The 25,000-nt window shown below is 43.0% G+C and overlaps 1 protein-coding gene across 1 annotated transcript in view; it reads left to right on the top strand.

Moving 5' to 3' along the window:
- Positions 1-25,000, top strand: part of LOC147894123 (uncharacterized) — a 44,537-nt gene that overhangs the window by 1,462 nt on the left and 18,075 nt on the right. Inside the window, exons 2-3 of the mRNA XM_087384647.1 lie at positions 66-254; positions 345-1,449. Of these exons, the coding sequence (XP_087240773.1) occupies positions 66-254; positions 345-1,449 (1,294 nt within the window). The remainder of the gene's footprint in view (positions 1-65; positions 255-344; positions 1,450-25,000) is intronic.

Below are 25,000 nucleotides of genomic sequence, written 5' to 3'. Positions count from 1 at the left end.
TTTGCATTTTGTTAGTTCGCTTGTCGCTGTGTTACCGACGCTGGGACTTTTATCCTGATCTGTAGACATAGACGAGTGCGCCGAAGGCCGAGACAATTGTGAGGGACCTCCTTATGGAATATGCTACGATGATCCGGGAAGTTTTCATTGCGGTTGCACTGACGATGCCGTAGGAAATGGCGTCTCTTTAAGGAGCAACGGAACTGGGTGCACGAAGGTGGACAAACGTTTCAAAAGCAGCACGATCATCACAGGTGCGGTGTCCTCCACGAAATCTCTGTATTTTCGAAGTTTTCCAGTATTTCTCTGCCGTGCTCTGATTTCGTACTTCCACCTGTGCTCAGTTACTGCTTTGTCAACTGCTGCTGCGATAGCCATTACAGGCCTCCTATTCGGATGCATTTACAGAAGGCAAACTGCAAGAATCAGGAAAGCGAGGTATTTTGAGAAGAACGGAGGTATTCGGCTGAAGGAATACATCTCTGCAACACGAGGCAGAGAGACACCGAGACTGTTCTCCGAGGCTGACCTCAACAAGGCCACTCAAACCTTTGCAAAGCACCTCGAACTCGGGCGGGGAGGCTATGGCACCGTGTACAAGGGCATCCTTGCAGACTCTACTGTTGTGGCTATCAAAAAATCTAATCAAATCGAACAGCACGAAGTTGACCAATTCAACAACGAAGTGATCATCCTGTCACAGATCAACCATCGAAACATTGTGCAGCTCTTGGGGTGCTGTCTGGAGACACCAGTTCCGCTTCTCGTCTATGAGTACATTTCAAACGGTACACTCTCCGAGCATTTAAAAGGAAAAGATGGGCAATTCCTCAGCTGGGAAAGTCGCCTGGCAATCGCTCTCGAAAGCGCACAAGCATTGGCATACCTTCATTCGTCTATTTCTACGCCAATATTTCACAGAGATATCAAGTCTTCCAACATCCTTCTGGATAAGGCACTAACCCCGAAGGTTTCTGATTTTGGTATATCGCGCCTTGTGCCGATGAATCAGACCCATATTTCCACCGTAGTGCAGGGCACACGGGGGTACTTGGATCCGGAATACTTCCAGACGTTCCAGCTAACTGACAAGAGCGATGTTTACAGCTTCGGAGTTGTCTTGCTCGAGTTGATAACTTCGCTCAAGCCTGTTGCAATGGAAAGAGGGGAGGCTGAAAGCAATCTGAGCGTGCTCTGTATATCAAGGTGGAAGACTGGCACATTTTCTACAGTAATCGATCCTGGTCTTAGAGCATCTCAGAATCCACTCATGATGCAATCGATCAATCAAGTAGCAAAGCTTGCAATGACCTGCCTACGGGTAGAAGGCCATAAACGCCCTGCTATGAAGGACGTTTTCCAGGAGCTGATGTGGATCAGAGGGTCGAACGAATCCATGGGAGCAGTTCTTCATCCTTCTGCTTCTCAGGGTGCGGAAGAGGAAGAAATAGAATGACTAATCCCCTCCTCACAGAAACTAATGGCCAATTCAAGTCACACTTTCAGGGACGCTTCAGGTTCTAATCCGAGTGGGCTTCAAGCATTCGAGATGGTTATGAGGGAATCAATCAGAACAGGAAGATAACTGGATATCTCAAGGTTTATTGGAATCTCTCAATTATAGCATTCTGACTTTACATCAATTAAGGCCCCATTTAGTTGTTGGGATGAACTTGTCTCGTGAACTGGCCTCCCCCTACTTGGACGTGCAACCTGCTCCCCCTTTCCACCAATAAAAAGGCTTGTGGAGACTCCGATCTTTCGGTCCAAGAGTATTCCATCGCTGGGCTGGAATCGCACATATCATAGACTCTAGGTTGGCATTTGACTACCAGAGAGCTTAGTTGACCCAGCCCCTAATCTCCATGGGGCCTCTCCAATCGACTGCTAGTGGTGCTGGGTGACTCCCACTAGCCACGCGTGAGGGGGGGGGGGAGGGGCACTCTTGCACTCTATGCATCCGGTGCTTATTCATGAATACTTAATTATATATATATATATATAGATTGATACATAGAGAGAGAGAGAGAACACTGAAACACAATGCAACATGTGCAAGCAAGAACATATTTAAAAGAGGCTTATATAATTTAAATTCTTATACTTTTGCAATGATTTTTTCACCTGTTCCCTAGGTATACATGTTGTAGTTTTGATTTTTAAAATCCCCTTCCTACATGTTCAAATCATAAAATATATTAGATACGTGTTTTTTAAATCCAATTGTGTCTGCAAATGGCTTATTAAGTCCCCAAATTAAAAAATCCTCTTCAATTTAATTACAAGCTACTCTCTCTCTCTCTCTCTCTCTCTCTCACACACACACACACACACACACACACACACACACACACACACACACACACACACACACACACACACACACACACACACACACACACACACACACACAAACATGGGTCAATATTTGCTTGGGTGTAGACATTTTTGTTGAGGTTCAGGGCATTTTTTGTGTATGGGTGGAAGCACGTTAACCTAGTCAAAAAAGCATGTCCATGGACAATGCTAAGAAGCACCATTGAATATCACATTTTGGCTTTGTTTGTAAGTGAGCATAATGTTAATTGGCAGTTACACTCAGCCTAGACGTGGAGTGTCTCTCTCTTTTGAATTTGAATTGTACAACCCCCCCCCCCCCCCTCTCTCTCTCTACACACAGTACACACTCACACATAGGCACAGGCTTCCTCCTGTTGCCTGCTCCATCACCAAGAATCCTTGTTGAGGCGGAGTATTCTCTTGTGTGGACTCTCTCTCTCTCCAATGACACAATGTATCGTTTCATACTACATTGAAGGGGCTACCACAATCTTGTCAAATCTCCTTACAATTAAGCTTTCTTGAAGCTTTGGTAAGTATGCTCACCACAGGCACCAGATCTTGATGCTCCCACTTGTTTTTCTATTTTTAAACTTCGCATTATGGAGCTGATGCAGAAAGTTGTATGGATTCTTGGTTTATATTATTCGTCGTTCAGAGCATTGCTTAGTTCTAGCCTACACTAAATTGCGGGTTTGGGGTTTACATTTGAGCTACCAATAAGGTGAGCCAATGTAAGGCAACATGGGAAGATCCAATCAACCAACAGTATGGGGCAATGTCATAAGGGATTATGAAGCTAGAAAGAAAAGAGAGCAGTGCACAAGAGACAAATGCAGGAGGGAGGTTACTATATATGGAACTGATGACTTGCAAAAGCAGAGGATTATTAACAAAACTGTGCAATTTTTTGATAGCATGATGACTGGCATAGGTGCACAACTCAAGGCTGAACTTTTAAATTCAATATTGCAACATCCTCGCGTCCAATGCCTTCGTGACCTTTCATCAAGAGAAAAAGGTGATGTTCAAGCATGCCTCATTAACAATGTTCATGGTACACTGGACACTGTAAAGCAACCAGCTTCCAAAGATGAGTTGTTGTTTAAGAAAAGTGCATTGACTATGCTGATGAACTCTAATCAGTGCATTCCCCTGGCAAAGGTCTGAAGAGTACTTCAAGTTCCTAGGCGTAGCTTGTATGAGGCAAGATCTAGAGTCTATGCACGGGTTGATGATGGTAATGGACTATTCTCATTGGCTGCATGTTGAAAGCAACACCGCACTAAACTAGCCCAATTAGTGATGAAATAAAAGAACTTGTACAATCATTTTGGGAGGCCGAGACGCGTGTTTCCCCCAACAAGAAGGATGTGTGTTGAGAAAGAGTTGGCATAAATATACATCAAGCACCTGATGCACCTTCTCGAGGAGCCTCAGGTATTGCCCTACTAAAGTGCATGATTGATAGCGCCTACTCTGCAACTTACCACTGACATGGTAGCTACAGTATGATATGTTGATTTCCACTGTCATGTGCTATTAGGTGAAATCATGGGATGGTTTCCTCTCACCTTTGCTCGGTGCCATATGCTAGTTATAATTGTCATATTCTGATTAGCACTCTCTTCTACCAATGTCATAGGCTTCTTGGCACATAAAATGGTTGCTACCACAATCAATGCTTGCGAACACCTACAATGCTTATTAGCACTATAAATATTGGCTAGCACTTGCAATTAGCACTGTCATCTCACAACAAATGCTTGCAGATGCTAGCACCTGCACTACCGGGGTTAGCACTTGCAATGCTTATTAGCACTTTCATCTACCACTGCCAGATGCTAGTTAGCACATGCAATGCTTGTAATTGCAGGTGCTTGTTAGCACATGTAATAGCAGGCATGTGCTAACAAGAATTACTAGACTTTATGATTTGAAAATGTTTCCCTAAGTTGGACTTTATAATTTGATGGAAAATTTCCAATAATATAGTACGATTCTATAGAGCACATTTAGGATTTGTGGTCACTAGTGCGGTGGCTGAATTCTAATAATAGATAAAGAGAACTAGCCTAAAGGGGACTATTTTGGTATAGCACTTTGCAATAATACGATCCTTTTTAGGATAGCAAGGCGGAAGTGCAAGATAAGTGGTCAGGATAAGTGGTTGCTAGCAGGTCACCAACGTAGTGGTTGGTTGCACACTAGGATATTAATTGCCACCAGCGCAGTAGTTTGTTTTTATTATTACAAGATGAATGGCATGTAATACATTTGTTTAGTATTTGTGGTCACAGCCCCCGATGGTTGAAATCTGACTATGTTTCAAGAGAACCAGCCTAAAGGGGAGGCCATAAACAAATGCATTTTCTAATATTTCACCAGCTCGGTGGTCGAAAGCTGACAATAGTTAAAGAGAACCTTGTGGGAGCTATTTTCCTTGTGTGCAACCAAGGAAAATGCAATTGGATCCCATGACGTGCGATTAGATGACTAAAAATAAGCACAATGGTTGTTTAGGATATACTAAAACCAAGTATGGGGTTAATCTATCATTTGGGATTTACAAAAACAAGTGCAGTGGTTCTTGTGACACATGATGAGAATCCAGGTGGCCTACAGTCTACACATTCATCAGGGAGACATGGACATCGATCCCCATGGAGCAATGCTCAATACGACTTGATCTCAAATCATTCACAATTTTCCTGCACAGGTCAAATCCTATGTGTGTTTGGCAAATTGGCAACAATGAACATTCCTATCTTTGAGTTTCCTGATGTACCAGGGCTTCCAATGCTCAAATCTCCTCTGCCTAATTGAAATTTCAAGATTCTAATCCATAAAATTGAGATACAATCCATCTGCTGACCCAACATGCGCCCCCCCTTTCTGCACTACTATGAGGAAAACAAAACAAAATATAGTATGTGCAAAAGCGCGGTCTAATTAAACTAATCAATCTATGGGAAAACAAAACAATTTCGACCCCTGGGTTGGTTTAATACAATCATATATAATAAAGTACTAGCAAAACAAAACAATTTCAACCACCGCGTTGGTTTAGGACAGTCATAATTTCAACCACCGGGCTGGTTTAGGACATAGTCACAATTTCAACCACTGGCCTGGTTTAGGACAGTCACTATTTCAAATACTGGCTTGGTTTGGCCTGACTGTCACAATTAGACAATAACAAGTATATTGCTTTTCATTTCTGAATTTCACAATTAGAAAATAACAATATATTGCTTTTCATTTCTATACCAATATATTGCTTTTCATTTTTTTATTTTTGTTCAACCACAATTTCAATCAGATACTATTGTTTGACTTAAAATAACAACGGGCTAGCTTAGGACAATCACAATCACATTAAGTCCAAGCCATCTCGGTCTAGAAATTAAGTGGTATATGATCCGAGTAGTAGGAATTAAATTTAACTAATTTAAGTACTAACAAACACAATAATTTCAACCATCGAGCTAGTCAACAACTAATGTCTATTCAACCACATTGGTGTTGAGATGAACCAGCCACGGTTGCATGACATTCCAACCACTGGGCTGGTTTAGTATATTGTTATTTTGTTGTAAAATATATTGTTGTTACTTTCTGTTCAACCACACCGGTTCAGGACAATCACATAAATTGTGTTTGAGTTGACCAACCACTGTTGCATGATGTTCTAGCTACCGAGCTAGTTTAGGATAATCACATTAAGTCCAAGCCAGAGCTTAGTTCTGGCGTTTGAGCTGAACTAGCCATGGTTGCATGATATTCCAACCACCGGGATGGTTTACGACAATCACATTAAGTCCAAGCCAACCTAGTAAACTATCCTAAAGCTCAATCACAAATAACCACCAGGCTGGTTTAGGCAACCAATGACCTGCATTGTATCACGAAATGAAACAAGTAAACTACCCCAAAGCTCAATCACAAACAACCACCGGGATGGTTTAGGCAACCACTGACCTGCATTGTATCAATCATGTGTATGATGTACTCGTCAAACATCTTATGTCCCGTCCGCTTTCTACAGATGTCCTCATTATTTGGAGAAACTGCCATCTCCTGAGAATTTTATTTCAAAATACCACTCTCAATTGTTAGTGGTTAGCCAACAGTTTTTCTTCCCTCTCCACCTCCCCACAATTTCCTTCTCTTTCTATTTTTCTCCATGGCAAACATCCCAATATTCTGTGACCAGATGGGTGAGAACCTAAAAGAATACCTAGTTGCATTCAAACCCCTATGTGTGTCCCTTAATTTCCTAACTGAAGATTGCTGGTTGTTGGTATTACCCACATTCTTGGAAGGTATCTTCATGCCATAACATCACCACTATTGCAACGACTTTCGCACTTAGGTTGTCTCTCCTTTTCTTGCATTCTGTTGAAGCCACAGACTACTCGGATCAAGGTACAAATCATTTAAATGTCATAGTCAACGGTTTTTTTCCAATAACTTTACACACTTGCATATAGCAACCAATGAAAAAGTAAGTGTTATTGAGACATAGATAGTGAGGTGGTGTACATATATAGCTCCTTGCAAACTTTGCGCATGCATATGTGGGGCAGAGAGGAACATGTGGTGCATGCCACATGTTCCCCCCTCCCCCATATATGGAACATGCTACATGTTGGGGGAACCTTCCCCCGTTTTCCATCAAAACTTTCATTTGTAGTCAAAATGATTGAAAAGGGTCAATGAATTCATTTTTTATGTCAAATGTCCAAAATACTTTACTAAAGAATATTTTTTCTTTCCCTCACATTCTCTTCCACACTCACACCTCTATTTTTGTTTCTATAGGCCACAATTGCGTGGAGGTAAATGAAGGTATTGTTGGCAAAACACCCATTTTTGAGTGTGCTAGGTCAATAACAAGTGGATGTGAGTGGTTTGGTGACAAAATCCAAAAAAATAGAAAGAATCCAAAACTTTTGAACATTGTGTTGAGACCTTTGAGGTCCCTTTAAAAAAGATATTATGGAGTTACATACTACAAAAACTATAGAGATTATGGTGGAGTCCCCTATAAAAAGTGTAGAGACCTTGAGGTCCCATACAAATTTTGTTGAGACTATCCCATACACTTTATGTACTAGGATCAACATGTATAAATATCTCTCAACATTAGAAAGAATCTTTCCTCTTTGGACCTTAATATTCAATTCACTTTTGTGTTCATGTTCTTGATCTCCTAGTGTCCATTGTCCCTTATGCTATTAATGCCTCATCAATGTGTATTAGCATGTACTCACTCTCGCAAACTATAATCTTGCACTCCTCTCTCGTTCTCCCAACTCTTGTATTCTTCCTCCTCCTCCCTTCTCCATCTCTTCCTCCCTCCTCCTCCTCCTCCTCCTCCTCCTCCTCAATCTCCTCCCTTATTCCTCCTCCTCCTCCTTCCTTCCTTCTCTTCCTCCTTGGGGAGTTCATCTCACAAAAGTTTAGTGTACCACTTGCATTCAAAGAAAGGGGTATTTTAATTAGACTTCTCAAAAAAATTTTACAGGATTACAATAACATGAGGAGTTTTTAATTGAACTTTAAAAAAATTAACTTTAGTTCATAAATAAAGAGGGGTGTTTTTATTAGGATGAAAACTTTTGTTGAGGGGTTTTTTAAATACCCCCTAGGTCCTCCTCCTTGTCCTTCTCTTCCTCCTTTTCCCTCTCTTCCTCTTCCACCTCCTCCTCAGTCCTTAATCCCATGAATCTATGAAGGTGAGTAGCTCTCCACTCTCTCTCCCTCTCCTCGTCGCTTATCCTCGACATGGTACATGGGTGGCAAACCTTGTTGATTGCTCATGATTGGTCCAATGGCATGGACACTTGATGCATGTCTTGTGATTCATGCTCTTGAATTCCATGACATGGCTAGGAGATGAGTTTGCACGTCCGACCACTTGACAATTAGGTTTGCATCCATTGGTAGCTCAATTGGTGGTATTCAGCATGGCAATGAACACTTTGAGCTTCCATATATGCAAAAATATATGTCTCTGTCTCTCTGTCTCTCTCTCTCTCTCTCTGTGCAACCTCTCTCTCTCTCTCTCTCTCTCTCTCTCTCTCTCTCTGTGCAACCTACACAGGCCCTCGTATCACTATTATGAGAATCACTAGTACCTGCTAGTAGTAGTGTAGATCTCATGAGTCGATAACAGTCTCTAGGGTCCCTAGATCGAGTTGGTTTCTTTGTTACCAACAACAAAAAACCTAGTAGGATTGCCCTGATGATCAATGTATTCAATATTCTATCGATATAAATACAAGGGTGTTTTGGGCAATTTTTTATCTCACAAATCTTCTTCTATGTTTGAGCATTTGAGTGTGTTAAATGAGCCATGGATATGCAGGTTGCATTGTCACATGTGAGATTCAAAAATCAGTATGACTTGCATGCAGTTCACTAAAATCTTACAATTGGTATCAGAGTGCAGTGTGTAGTATCAATGGTGACTCACGTTTTCGTGGGGATATTGAAGGAATGCCCGTGGAGCCTTCACTCCAAGCTACTCCTTGTAAGAGCAATGCAAACTACGCACCGCCCGTAGGTGTCACTCAAGTGGCTCCTGGATTGTTGTAATGTGTTTTTACGAGAGAAAGAGGGAAAGGGGAGATTGGAGAAGGGGGGAAAGGGGATATGGGAAAAGAGAAGGAGAAGGGGAGGAGAATAGGAGAATGAGGAGTGGCAAACACAAAGGCACTACAAAGGAAACAACAGAACACTGAAAAACACTCTTGGAAGAGAAGAGGGAGCTTGTATTACAAACTTGTGCATCCAACAATGAAGACCAAAGTCAACCATTTGGCCTTTTATACAAGTGACCTTTTGAAGGGAGGGCCATTTGAGGCTCAACACCCACAGGACTAAATTGATTTTGAGGCATTTGCAGCTCAAAACCCATAGGACCAGATTGATGCTAAGACATTTGTGGCTCAAAACACCTAGGGCCATATCCATCATCGTGCTCCATGGTTGTGGCTGTTAACATGCCCCCCTTCTTGTTTTGCTGAGCAGTCAGATCAGTTGCACTGAAGTAGGTGAGTGGAGAGGATTGTCTGGAGGACTGCGTAGCGGTCCAGTTGGTGGGGTGTGATCTGCGTGAAATATGAGTGAAACTTCCAGAAGTGGGTGGCATGCATGTCCTTGAAGACTCGAATGTGATGTCCATGGAGGTTGCAGACCAGGAGGTAGAGGCGTCAATCCTAGAATTGGGAGGGACTAGTGTCGGGGTTGAAGACAACCTAATTGGTCAGATTATGTAGTCTGTTGTCAATGGGCCGACTGTGGGCGGTGAGATCTCGGAGCAGCAAAAGGATGAGGTGGTTGAAGTGGACTGCTGCAACCACCATGGGGTCACCGCAGGTATCATTGAATCACTGGAGGCAAAATCAAAATCCCTCCTGAGTCATTTCCTTGGGGAAGTTATATTTTGGGAAGTTGTAGACAATATTAGGATCCTTTTGTTAGAGCTCTCGAAGTGGGCCTAGGTTCATCACCTTTCCATGGGCATGTAGAGGGGATGGATCTACTGCTCGACAGTGTGCATATGATAGTAGCACCAAAATTGCTCCTTTTTCAAAAAGGGGATGCGCCAATGGGGTTGAAAGGTGACGTTTGAGTCGCTGAGTGAAACAGACACATCGAGGGCTAAGTTGTAACTACCACGTGTGCACTTCAGGTGGGTTCACCTTTAATCGTTGAAAGAGTAGGTAATAAACTGAGTGAGGGGGAGAAATTCCATTATTTTGTAGAGACGGAGGCAAAATCCTTCAAGCTAGGCCTTCCAGTGATTCATTAGAGCACTGTCGGGCAAGTCCTGGAAGGATTACAGGTCGGGCCGCCATTGGATATCCTCGGGCGAGGAGGAGGGGGGCGTTGGAGGGACATCATCGTTGATATTTGGCATAGGCTCCTCCTCTACATTCCTTGCAGGCGTAGGGTCAATGGGTGTATGTACAAAATGTGCTGGCTTCAATATTGTATTGAGAGCATCATCTGGGAGGTTGAGAGGAGCATTGGAGGAAATGGACAGGGAGGTCCCATGCTGTGCGGTGCTAGTGTTGGAGGCATTAAAGGAGCACTCAGGGAGGTTGGTGTAGGGAAGTTGGGGGGGTATTCATTAGAGGAGTACTTAGGACAAGATTGGCGGGTTGTTGGGGGGGTTGGACAAGATCTATAGGGGGTGGCTATGGTATTTCTACAGGGGGGTGATAGAGTTAAAGATGGCGATTGCTTCTTGCCCCTCCTCCTTGGTAACATCTTCGGGGTAAGGCTACATGAATCGGGGTAAGGCTACATGAATTGTGTCAAAATTGTTGACCAAGGACTCGAGTGAGTCCTAGAGAGCTTGTAGCACCCAATTGTACAAAATGATGATGTTGAGGGGATGCTAGGCTGTCGAGCGATATGCAACTAGGTGTCCTTGCATTTGGACTACAGAAGCCCGGCCATAGGTCTGCATCCAGCCGATGTCGGGCTTAGAGGCTGTTCAGAGTACATACCCATGGGCTAAGTTTGTCGGGCTTGGCTAATGCATCACTTCATCATCCTGTGGATAATTGGTGGACTCAGTGATTACACGACACCACTCCTGGACATTGAGGAGCGTGGGGTGGGTGGCTAGGGTTTGAAGATTAAAGGGATGGAGGAGGGATAGACTAGCAGGCTGAAGGTCGAGGGAGAAGTAAGACATGGCGAGGATGAGGCGACAATGATCGGGGTTGCGGTGGTGGAGGATGGTCTAGAGGGTGTTAGGCAGGAGAGGGGTAGTGAGATCTATGTGAAAAATAAGGTTTTGTGCAAAGAGTGCATCGAAGTGCATTTGAAGTGTTTGGGGGACCGTATGTGGGGTGAGGGTGTAGGACTAGGTGGCGAGCTATGCAAAGACCTCCCTATACATCAAGAACTCTTATTGTTATCTGTCTTCTAATGTAGATTCCTTTGGGTGGCTAGAGGTGCGTAGGTTCTCGTTCTCAGCTTGTATGGCAATGGTGAGGGCCTGATCCTGTGTGAGGAGATCCTAAAGGGTTTGGATTTGCTGGTCAGATCCCTCCCTATGGATCCCTCCCTAAGCCTAGCGTTCTGGCCCTCGACTTGTGCCCTCCGTTCTTCTGCGCTATGAAAGCTAGATTCTGCCTTGTCCAACTGGTCTAGCATGGTTTGAACCATGGATTTGCTGGTAGAGAGCTCATCCTTGAGCTTTGTGACTGTAACTTCCAGCTCTTTGACCTTTTATTGATACTCCTCTACTTTGTTGAGGGTAGGCTCGATAGCTTGTGCAGTGACCCTATGGGTGTGGCTATCGCGCATGCACTAAGTTGCGCTTGGAGGAGGGAGGAGGATAGTTGGGAGGCTTTCTCTTTCCTCCATTGCAAAATTGTTCATGCAACCTAAGGAATCTGGGCCATTGTATTCAGTAGCAGTAGCTAGAGCTCCATGTGGTCCGCCTGTGAGAGCTGTTGGGCTGACATGGTATTGTAGCCTCCAAGGGTTTTGTACTGTGGTGCACTGCAAAACTGTAGAGCTTCTATGATCCTAGCCTAGGGAGAACAGGAAGAGCCTATGATGAACGATGTGGGCTCTTGGGGTTGCACGAGGGTAGGGGTTTTCATCTTGGGGGAAAAGGGGGTGGGAGGAATGCTTGTTGCCATGGGGTGGAGACCAATATTTACACTATCATCTCCGTGAAACTCCTCCACATCAATGGGGTCGAGAATGGTGGCCTTGCCTTTAGGATGTCAGGAAGAGGCCTCAAAGCATCACTATCTCTTCAAGAATTCTTCCACTTGACGATCTTCGTATTGTTTGTGTAGTTGGTTGTCAAGTGGTTGCTGAGCGGGATAGGTGGTGGGGTTGGGGCTTGGATCTATTCTTAGTCATTTGGGGTCGGCCACCATCTCCTCTTCTTCTACTGTAATGAGTCTTATGGCTTCTTTGTCAGCCAGCCCATATCCAATAAGCGGCTGTTGCCCCAACATGTGTTGAGATATGGTGCCATGTGCACATGGATTAGAGTCAAAGGTATGGTGTAGGAATGTATTAAAGTAGCCACCCTAGGATGTGGACTACATGATGTGAAGACATGGATCAAGGACATCCACAAGGAGAGATGTGGATCAAAGGTCGAGAGTTCTCTTGAGGTTTCATTGGCATTCCTTCTTGGGGAGAGAAAGAGAGAGATAATCTATCTAGACGAAGGCTCCCTAAGTTCTACATGCTCTAAGAGAGACCTTTGAGAGAGTCTTTGCACAAAGCATTCAGCCGACCCAACCACAAAAAAATTCAACATCAGCGGACTACCTAGAGCAAGTAGTAGCGCCACCTAGGGAGCAAAAGGGTGAATCAGTAGTAGCAACAAATAAAAGAACAGAGACAGCTATAACCTAGAGCAAGAGAAAAGCTCCACTGAACTGCAAGCTCACAATAGGCTCTACACACGCCATGAAGAATAGATAAGATTTGCAGCAAGCAAATAGCTTAGAAGCAAATGGGATGATCTCACAATGGCAAACCAAGCCTCTACCAGCCCCAATTGGTCATGGTGTAAGCGGCAATGCAAAACTCTACGAGGCAGAGGATGGACCATGCTGGACACTATGGGTTTAGGTGAGGCATCTTTGGGAAGTGTTCCAGACGAAGATGCAAGAAAGAAGGTATTTGACTTCCTCACTGCTGTGTGTTATAGTCCTCATTTTCATTGTCGAGAAGAATAGGCTAGATATCATGGACACCATCATATGGAACACATTTCGGAGCATGTTCAAAGAGGCAGAGAAACACTTTCTGGTACTATATATGAAGATAGATGATGATTGGCTTAAGGAGGTGATGCCAGATATACAAAAGGAGTTCTCAGCGAGTAGTGAATTTGCATGTGTGGACTTCCCTCCTCCTTTCGAGGATGAAGAGGGAGAAAATCTGAATCGTTGCATCAGGGAAGACAAATTGTCCAAGTTGGACAACTGGCTCAATGAGATGATGCCTCCCGACACATGGGTGACACCGGATATCAGTAATGTGAACGTAGCTAAAACTTAGGAAAGTCAACCATTGCCAACATGTTGGTGTAGGGCAATCTCAATGAGCCTCCATGCCTCTAAGCTAGCCTAATCAAAGGTAGCGCAACGGAAAAAAACAACCAGAGTCTCAGGCACCTTCGAGCTCACAACGCCTCTAACAACCTCTAAACATCCACGAACAATCAAGGGATGCATCAGCAACTGTGACCTCCAACCTCAATGCTTGTCTATCAGCATCTATGGTTAGCAACACCCCATCCATCGACTCATTACCTGGCTCCAACTCACTTCTTTGCCGTAGCTTCATCAGCCCACATGCAATGCCTCTCTATGCTCAAAGAGCTTGAAACACCTATTTCATTAATTTTGGACGAAGCCCAAAAATCCTTCCCAAATGAAAACTTTACTTTGTGAAAATATCCTTCCCAAATCAAAATTTTACTTTCTGAAAATATTCTTCCCAAATCAAAAGTTCACTTTATGGCACTATCATATTCACATAAAAATATTATTTTTTCAATCTATACTTTTGCACCAACATGCAAGAATTTGAAATTTTGTGCATATTGCGAGTGACAATGTTATTTTTATGAAATATTTAAGTCTCCTTTCATCGATTTATAAATTTATCACGTCAAGGAAAAATATTAAAAATAATTAAATTAACAAATAACTTAGATATAGCTAGAATTGAGAGACGTTGCTCTCAGCTAGAGTCTTTATATCCAAAATGATACATATTGAACATATGTTTACAATTTAAATTGTTGCTCTTAAAGAGCCTCAATTCGTGCCATCTGCATGATTTGACTCCCCATTGTCTTATTGCTCAATGTCATGACAGTCCCTTGCCAGGTGCCATCTGCATAATTTGACTCCCACTTGTCTTGCCAAGCCCTGCCCCTTGGGTGCATTGACTCCCCATTGTCTTATTGCTCAATGCGATAGTCCCTTGCCAGGTGCCATCTGCATTAACTCCCACAAGTTATCTTGCCAAGCCTTGCCCCTTGGGTGCATTGACTCCCCATTGTCTTATTGCTCAATGTGATAGTCCCTTGCCAAGTGCCATCTGCATTAACTCCCTATTGTCTTGGCAAGCCTTGACCCTTGGGTGACATCCATTTTGACTCTCATTTGACATAGGAGGTGATGACTCTGATTATAATTGTCTTGGATTGGCTTCTTGCCTAGTACCCAAATAAAATCCTTCAATGTACTTCAATACAAAGCTTTAATCATGGACATTCTTTATTTGTGCTATCTCCTTCTACTTCCTCCATGGCGAGCATCCTTAAAAATTTGTGTATATGCAAAATAGTTTGCTGTGGTATTTTTATTTTTCCTTCTACCTCATATCCCATGCGCTTCTTTGATTTCTTTGCCCTTGAATGCCAAGACACTATGATTGTCTCCCTCGAAACTTGAGAGACCGCTTCATCATTTGGGACCCACTCCTTCATTATACAATTAGTATACAATGTGTTGTTATCCATATTCTCCTTCCTGCCCTTTGGCTCATACCATACCGCTGTAAATGTTGTAGCTCTCCCTTGGTCATCTCTTTGCACATCAACTACTTTTGCAACCCAAAACTTCACATTCTCATATTCATCATCCGATGGCCGAACCACAACAAAACAATCGATCTCTATATCTACTTGTGGCATAAACCCTCTCTTCTTCGGTCCACAATATGGACGTGGGAGTAAACTTTTGAGCCTCTCACATACTGTACTTTCCTTACGACCACCAACTTGCCTGCCACATCTTCTTACCAAGTCATCTATTGTCTCCACATCCTTGCATTTAAGCTCCCTTGAGACTGTGCTAAAAACCTGATCGATATCCTCATGTGTATGCCCAACATACAAAAATCCACATTCGACCTCATTGAAGATTCGATGAGCAACTAGCATGGAGCAGAATATAAACATGAGTACATTCTTATTTTCTTGCCAGCAATTATCAGCTTGTATTCTCAAAGTCGGTGGTAGGCAGCCTTTTTCTGCATGTACATTGCGAATTGCCTTCATAATAGATGTTACAACTTGATTGCTATCATGTAGATGCAAGGAATCAATCCATATATCTGCAAAGAACTTAATTCCATGCACTAACACTCCACATAGATGTGTCTTTAGAAAGTGCTTTCCTTGTAATTTAGGTGGAGTGGCAACAAAACGAGGCAATGTTGTTGTATTCTGATCCATGCCATCTACAATAAGGCACATGTAGTCATCGGGATGCAAAATAGCTTGCGCCTTCCAAAATGCATATTTTTGTCTGGAATGTCGAATAAGGTCATGATGAGATTTTCGGTTTTTTTTGTATAATTCCCTTTGATTTGGACATGTTGCACTCTCAATCGCTCGCTTTAAATCATCACAGACATTGCACTTTGACATTTTTTGCCTCCTTGGGATTTTAACATATCCAAAGTTCTTCTTCCAAAGAGTATACAAAGTATGAGAAGAAGCTATGGCATCCCCTCTTTGCCTTTGCTTTTCTGCAATAGAGTCAAATACTTCGAGCTTTGTCAAGCCCATTGGAAGGTGCATTTCAGTGATCGCGTCACCGTTAGGGAGTTTGGTAGATATATGGGGTTGAGGTAAAGCATTTTCATGTATGAAGTCTTGCAAAATTGCTACTGCCTTGACAGTTGAGATTCTTGATTTGGACCTTCCTCTATTACCGTGAATGCTAAATTTGTTGCCGCCCTTTGCCTTGGTGACTAAATCCCAATATGTACCATGGGATAATCCAGTAATATTGCGATATGCCTTATTGCAAATCCTTTTTCCATTTACTAGAGGTTTTACCGTTTGTCTTGAACTTAGCCTTTTATTGCCATTCTGAAGAAAGCAAGAGAGACTTGTGAGAAGGTATTCATTTCTTTTGCTTCCTCTTCTTTGCCACACGTGTCCTCTACATTCCCTGATGTCTGCAAGATCAATGAAGTGCATATATCTTCGCTTGCAACATACATATCCCAATGCATTTAACATGTTCTCCTCCTTCATTACTCTCTTCCTCTTTGGTTGCTTTTGTGGATCTGCCTGGATTCGTTTTCTCTTCATGCATATGTATGACCATTTTCGTTCCTCATGCATGTTGTTATCTGTATTTATGCACTTCTTCTCCTCACATTTGTTTGTAACCAAGCATCCATGATTGGTCGTTGCATCCTTGTCCATATCACAATCAAAGTTAAATATTGAATAATCCTCTGTTGATCTCATCCTCGTTTTTAACATACTCTTAGGACCATTCAAAGAATTCAATATTCTACGAGAGTATTGAGAACCTTGAAACTCTTCCACTCCTGAGAGAACATCACTGATTGGAACATCTTGCATGGCTTTCACAAATCCACAAGCTTGATTGACACTAGGTTTGTTAATATGCATGAACTCATCCACAATTGACAAGACATCGCTATTGAAACCTTTGCCCTTCTCACTGTGCAAGAATTCATCCACCCCAGATAAGGCTTCGCTTCTAAAATCATTTTGTTTCTCGGAACCAATGAACTCATCCACTCCAGATAAGATGTCACTTCTATAATTGAGTATATTGAAATCATCCACATTTGAAGTGATAGAGCCTGGCACATGGGCACACTTTTTAGGTCCTCTGATATTGTAGTATACCTTGTCTTTATCATTGAAAACCACGTGCCTCTTTCTCATGTTTAAAAATTGCATGCTCCATCTCATATTCTTGCCTACCTCATAGTAGGGATCACATAAGGATGTTATGTTATCAACCATACCATCATCAATGACTTTTAGAATCCTCATCTGTGCAAATGACCATTGCTCCACTTGTTCAAATCCCAATATTTCATCTTCTGCTACAGTCTTATTTGCAAATGATCTCATTTGTAAAATGTCCCCTATAGTAAAATCCAAGGTGGTGCACTTTGTATTCTTGATAATGTATGTTGCATAAGTCTCATCTTTGTCCCATGCTATAAATGATTTGTTGGATGTATTGTAGGGCATAACATCTCCAAGTGTTTCCATATCTCCACATTTATACTTTAGCTCAACATGTGCGCTAAGAATCTTTGATACAGTAACTGCCACCTTATCTTCGCCAAGTCTTCGAAAGTGGCAAACTGAATTGGGATCACTATCATGGATTGTAGCAAATGCAACTACTTCTCTTTTGCTACATAAAATCACATCCATCCTTGGAACAAAATCTTTAGCCATTTCCTTTGTGAGAGTCCTTCGCAAGCAAGCTGCAGTAGCAACAATTACATAAATATTAGTCTCTTTTTAATAATCTACTCATTTATTATAATTTTTAATTAGTATTTAATTTATTGGTGGGAGAAGTTATCCGATCAAGTACTCATCAGATGGACATGCCAAGTTATCCTTTCCATGGTCGATCGAGCATTAAATACTATTTTTGCTCTAGTGTCATGCACATCCATAAAAAAACACGAGCCTGCTAGGTATGTTATCCAATCAAGCACTTATGGGATGGGTGTGCCACTTTGCATGTAAGTCAATTCCACCTAGTTGAAGATGTGTGCAAAGTATTGTGCCCATCAGATATGCTTTGCATTGTCGATCAAGCATAAAACGCCGTTTTTGCCTTAGTGTCATGCACAACCATGAAAAAACACGGTCCTAAGTGTGTTAATCAAACAAGTACTTATTGGATGGGGGCTCCACTTTTCACGCAAGTCCGTTTCACCTGAGATGCATGCAAAGTATTGTCACCATCGGATATGCTCTGCATGGTTGATTACGCATTATACAACGTTCTTCCCGTAATGATATGCACATCTGCAAAAAAACACGCCCTTAGGTATGTTATCTAACCAAGTACTACTTATTGGATGGGTGTGTGTCTTTGACAAATTTTCAATACCACCTAGGTTAAGGCATAGGAAAAGTATTGTTCCCATCGGATATGCTTTGCATGGTGGATCGAGCATTAAATACTATTTTTGCTCTAGTGTCATGCACATCCGTAAAAAAAACACACTGCTAGGTGTGTTATCCGATCAAGTACTTATGCAATGGGAATGCCACTTTGCATGTAAGTCAATTCCACCTGGTTGAAGGTGTGTGTAAAGTATTGTGCCCATCGGATATGCTTTGCATTGTGGATCAAGCATAAAACACCGTTTTTGCCTTAGTGTCATGCACAACCATATAAAAACACAGCCCTAGGTGTGTTATTCAAACAAGTAATTATCGGATGGGGGCTCCACTTTGCACGCAAGTCCGTTTCAACTACGTTGAGGTGCGTGCAAAGTATTGTCACCATCAGATATGATTTGCATGGTCGATCACACATTATACACCGTTTTTTCCCTAGTGGTATGCACATCTGCAAAAAAACATGCCCTTAGGTGTGTTATCTGACCAAGTACTTATCGGATGGGTGTGCCTCTTTGAGAACATTCCAATACCACCTAGGTTGAGGCCCATCGGATATCCTTTGCATGATCGATCGAGCATTAAATACTATTTTTGCTCTAGTGTCATGCACATCCGTAAAAAAACACGCTGCTAGGTATGTTATCCGATCAAGCACTTATGGGATGGGCGTGCCACTTTCCATGTAAGTCAATTCCACCTAGTTGAAGGTGTGTGCAAAGTATTGTGCCCATCGGATATGCTTTGCATTGTCGATCAAGCATAAAACACCGTTTTTGCCTTAGTGTCATGCACAACCATGAAAAAACACGGTCCTAGGTGTGTTATTCAAACAAGTACTTATCGGATGGGGGATCCACTTTGCACACAAGTCCGTTTCAACTACGTTGAGGTGTGTGCAAAGTATTGTCACCATCATATATGATTTGCATGGTCGATCATGCATTATACACCATTTTTTCCCTAGTGGTATGCACATCCACAAATAAACACGCCCTTAGGTGTGTTATCTGACCAAGTACTTATCAGATGGGTGTGCCTCTTTGAGAACATTTCAATACCACCTAGGTTGCAGTGTAGGAAAATTATTGTGCCCATCGGATATCCTTTGCATGGTCGATCGAGCATTAAATACTATTTTTGCTCTAGTGTCATGCACATTCGTAAAAAAAACACGCTGCTAGGTATGTTATCCAATCAAGCACTTATGGGATGGGTGTGCCACTTTGCATGTAAGTCAATTACACCTAGTTAAAGGTGTGTGCAAAGTATTGTGCCCATCGGATATGCTTTGCATTGTCGATCAAGCATAAAACACCGTTTTTGCCTTAGTGTCATGCACAACCATGAAAAAACACGGTCCCAGGTGTGTTATTCAAACAAGTACTTCTCGGATGGGGGCTCCACTTTGCATGCAAGTTTGTTTCAACTACTTTGAGGTGTGTGTAAAGTATTGTCACCATCAGATATGATTTGCATGGTCGATCACGCATTATACACCGTTTCTTCCCTAGTGGTATGCACATCCGCAAAAAAACACGCCCTTAGGTGTGTTATCTGACCAAGTACTTATCGGATGGTTGTGCCTCTTTGAAAAAATTTCAATATGACCTAGGTTGAGGTGTACAAACAGTGTTGTGCCCATAGGATATCCTTTGCATGGTCGATCGAGCATTAAATACTATTTTTGCTCTAGTATCATGCACATCCGTAAAAAAACACGCTGTTAGGTACGTTATCTGATCAAGCACTTATGGGATGGGCGTGCCACTTTGCATGTAAGTAAATTCCACCTAGTTGAAGGTGTGTGCAAATTATTGTGCCCATCAGATATGCTTTGCATTGTCGATCAAGCATAAAACACCGTTTTTGCCTTAGTGTCATGCACAACCATATCAAAACACGGCCGTAGGAGTGTTATTCAAATAAGTACTGATCGGATGGGGGCTCCACTTTGCATGCAAGTCCATTTCAAGTACTTTGAGCTGCGTGCAAAGTAATGTCACCATCGCATATGCTTTGCATGGTCGATCACACATTATACACCATTTTTTCCCTAGTGATATGCACATCCGCAAAAAAACACGCCCTTAGGTGTGTTATATGACCAAGTACTTATCGGATGGGTGTGCCTCTTTGAGAACATTTCAATACCACCTAGGTTGAGGCGTACGAAAAGTGTTGTGCCCATCGGATATCCTTTGCATGGTCGATCGAGCATTAAATACTATTTTTGCTCTAGTGTCATGCACATCCGTAAAAAAACACGCTACTAGGTATGTTATCTGATCAAGCACTTATGGGATGGGCGTGCCACTTTGCATGTAAGTCAATTACACCTAGTTAAAGGTGTGTGCAAAGTATTGTGCCCATCGGATATGCTTTGCATTGTCGATCAAGCATAAAACACCGTTTTTGCCTTAGTGTCATGCACAACCATGAAAAAACACGGTCCTAAGTGTGTTAATCAAACAAGTACTTATCGAATGGGGGCTCCAGTTTGCACGCAAGTCTATTTCAACAAGGTTGAGATGCGTGCAAAGTATTTTCACCATCGGATATGCTCTACATGGTCGATTACGCATTATACAACGTTTTTCCCGTAGTGATATGCACATCCGCAAAAAAACATACCCTTAGGTATTTTATTTAACCAAGTACTTATCGGATGGGTGTGCCTCTTTGAGAACATTTCAATACCACCTAGGTTAAGGTGTAGGAAAAGTATTGTGCCCATCAGATATGCTTTGCATGGTCGATCGAGCATTAAATACCATTTCTGCCTTAGTGTCATGCACATCCATAAAAAAACACGCTGCTAGGTGTGTTATCCGATCAAGTACTTATGCGATGGGAATGCCACTTTTCATGTAAGTCAATTCCACCTAGTTGAAGGTGTGTGCAAAGTATTGTGCCCATCGGATATGCTTTGCATTGTCAATCAAGCATAAAACACCGTTTTTGCCTTTGTGTCATGCACAACCATATAAAAACATGGCTGTAGGTGTGTTATTCAAATAAGTACTTATCGGATTGGGGCTCCACTTTGCACGCAAGTCCATTTCAACTATGTTGAGGTTTGTGCAAAGTATTGTCACCATCGGATATGCTTTGCATGGTCGATCACGCATTATACACCATTTTTTCCCTAGTGATGTGGACATCCGCAAAAAAACACGCCATTAGATGTGTTATCTGACCAAGTACTTATCGGATGGGTGTGCCTCACTGAGAACATTTAAATACCACCTAGGTTGAGGCATACGAAAAGTGTTATGCCCATCGGATATCCTTTGCATGGTCGATCGAGCATTAAATACTATTTTTGCTTTAGTGTCATGCACATCCGTAAAAAAACACGCTGCTAGGTATGTTATCCGATCAAGCACTTATGGGATGGGCGTGCCACTTTGCATGTAAGTCAATTCCACCTAGTTGAAGGTGTGTGCAAAGTATTGTGCCCATCGGATATGCTTTGCATTGTCGATCAAGCATAAAACACCGTTTTTGCCTTAGTGTCATGCACAACCATGAAAAAACACGATCCTAGGTGTGTTATTCAAACAAGTACTTATCCGATGGGAGATCCAGTTTGGACGCAAGTCTGTTTCAACTAGGTTGAGATGTGTGCAAAGTATTGTCACCATCGGATATGCTTTGCATGGTCGATCACGCATTATACACCATTTTTTTCCTAGTCATATGCACATGCGCAAAAAAACACGCCATTAGGTGTGTTATCTGACCAAGTACTTATCGGATGTGTGTGCCTCATTGAGAACATTTCAATACCATCTAGGTTGAGGTGTACGAAAATTTTTGTGCGCATCGGATATCCTTTGCTTGGTTGATTGAGCATTAAATACTATTTTTGCTCTAGTGTCATGCACATCCGTAAAAAAACACGTTGCTAGGTATGTTATCTGATCAAGCACTTATGGGATGGGCGTGCCACTTTGCATGTAAGTCAATTCCACCTAGTTGAAGGTGTGTGCAAAGTATTGTGCCCATCGGATATGCTTTGCATTGTCGATCAAGCATAAAACACCGTTTTTGCCTTAGTGTCATGCACAATCATGAAAAAACACGGTCCTAGGTGTGTTATTCAAACAAGTACTTATCGGATGGGGGATTCACTTTGCATGCAAGTCCATTTCAACTACATTGAGGTGTGTACAAAGTATTGTCACCATCGGATATGATTTGCATGGTCGATCACGCATTATACACCGTTTTTTCCCTAGTGGTATGCACATCCGTAAAAAAACACGCCCTTAGGTGTGTTATCTGACCAAGTACTTATCGGATGGGTGTGCCTCTTTGACAAAATTTCAATACCACCTAGGTTGAGGTGTACGAAAAGTGTTGTTCCCATCGGATATCCTTTGCATGGTCGATCGAGCATTAAATACTATTTTTGCTCTAGTGTCATGCACATCCATAAAAAAACACGCTGCTAGGTATGTTATCCGATCACTCACTTATGGGATGGGCGTGCCACTTTCCATGTAAGTCAATTCCACCTAGTTGAAGGTGTGTGCAAAGTATTGTGCCCATCGGATATACTTTGCATTGTCGATCAAGCATAAAACACTGTTTTTGCCTTAGTGTCATGCACAACCATATAAAAACACGGCCGTAGGTGTGTTACTCAAATAAGTACTTATCGGATGGGGGCTCCACTTTGCATGCAAGTCCGTTTCAACTACGTTGAGGTGCGTGCAAAGTATTCTCACCGTCGGATATGCTTTGCATGGTCGATCACACATTATACACCATTCAAACAAGTAATTATAGGATGGGGGCTCTACTTTGCACGCAAGTCTGTTTCAACTATGTTGATGTGCATGCAAAGTATTGTCACCATCGGATATGATTTGCATGGTCGATCACGCATTATACACTATTTTTCCCCTAGTGATATGCACATTCACAAAAAAACACACCCTTAGGTGTGTTATCTGACCAAGTACTTATCAGATGGGTGTGCCTCTTTGAGAACATTTCAATACCACCTAGCTTGCAGTGTAGGAAAAGTGTTGTGCCCATTGGATATCCTTTGCATGGTCGATCGAGCATTAAATACTATTTTTGCTCTAGTGTCATGCACATCCGTTAAAAGAACATGCTGCTAGGTATGTTATCCGATCAAGCACTTATGGGATGGGCGTGCCACTTTGCATGTAAGTCAATTCCACCTAGTTGAAGGTGTGTGCAAAGTATTGTGCCCATTGGATATGCTTTGCATTGTCGATCAAGCATAAAACACCGTTTTTGCCTTAGTGTCATGCACAACCATGAAAAAACACGGTCCTAAGTGTGTTAATCAAACAAGTACTTATCGGATGGGGGCTCCAATTTGCACGCAAGTCCGTTTCAACTAGGTTGAGATGTGTGAAAGTATTGTCACCATCGAATATGCTTTGTATGGTCGATTACGCATTATACAACGTTTTTCCCGTAGTGATATGCACATCTGCAAAAAAACATGCCGTTAGGTATGTTATCTGACCAAGTACTTATCGGATGGGTGTGCCTCTTTGACAACATTTCAATACCACCTAGGTTAAGGTATAGGAAAAGTATTGTGCCCATCGGATATGCTTTGCATGGTCGATCGAGCATTAAATACCATTTTTGCCTTAGTGTCATGCACATCCGTAAAAAAACACGCTGCTAGGTGTGTTATCCGATCAAGTACTTATGCGATGGGAATGCCACTTTGCATGTAAGTCAATTCCACCTAGTTGAAGGTGTGTGCAAAGTATTGTGCCCATCAGATATGCTTTGCATTGTTGATCAAGCATAAAACTCCGTTTTTGCCTTTGTGTCATGCACAACCATATAAAAACATGACCGTAGGCGTGTTATTCAAATAAGTACTTATCGGATTGGGGCTCCACTTTGCACGCAAGTCTGTTTCAACTACGTTTAGGTGCGTGCAAAGTATTGTCACCATCAGATATGCTTTGCATGGTCGATCATGCATTATACACCATTTTTTCCCTAGTGATATGGACATCTGCAAAAAAACACGCCCGAGGCATACGAAAAGTGTTGTGCCCATCGGATATCCTTTGCATGGTCAATCGAGCATTAAATACTATTTTTGCTCTAGTGTCATGCACATCCATAAAAAAACACGCTGCTAGGTATGTTATCCAATCAAGCCTTATGGGATGGGCATGCCACTTTGCATGTAAGTCAATTCCACCTAGTTGAAGGGGGGGGGGGGGGGAAGGGGGGAGCGGGGGGGGCTGGCGGGGGAAGGGGGGGCAGGGCGGGGGAAGGGGGGGCAGGGCGGGGGAAGGGGGGGCAGGGCGGGAAGAGGGGGGGGCTGGCGGGGGGGGAAGGGGGGAGCGGGGGGGGGGACTGGCGGCCACGGCCGCCAGCCCAGGGGAAGGGGGGAGGGGTGCAGGGGGCGAGGGGGGGGTTGGCGGCCACGGCCGCCAGCCCTGGGGAAGGGGGGGTGGAGGGGGAAGGGGGTGGGACGGGGGCGAGGGGGGGGGCTGGCAGCCGCGGCCGTTATTCCTCGGGAAGGGGGGTGGAGGGGGAAGGGGGTGGGATAGGGCGGGGGGGCAAATGGGGGGAGGGGGGGCTGGCGAACAGCCCGGGGGAAGGGGGGAGGGGGGCGGGGGGGGAGGGTGAGGGCTAGCGGTAGGGGAAGGGGGTGGGACAGGGGCAGGGGGGAAGGGGGGAGGAAGGGGGTGGGACGGG

Source organism: Dipteris shenzhenensis, chromosome 14 (assembly GCF_047967505.1).
Source record: "Dipteris shenzhenensis isolate YYH24624 ecotype China chromosome 14, Dip_SZ_1.0, whole genome shotgun sequence".
Classification (NCBI taxonomy): domain Eukaryota; kingdom Viridiplantae; phylum Streptophyta; class Polypodiopsida; order Gleicheniales; family Dipteridaceae; genus Dipteris; species Dipteris shenzhenensis.
This window is presented reverse-complemented; position numbering and strand designations above follow the sequence as displayed.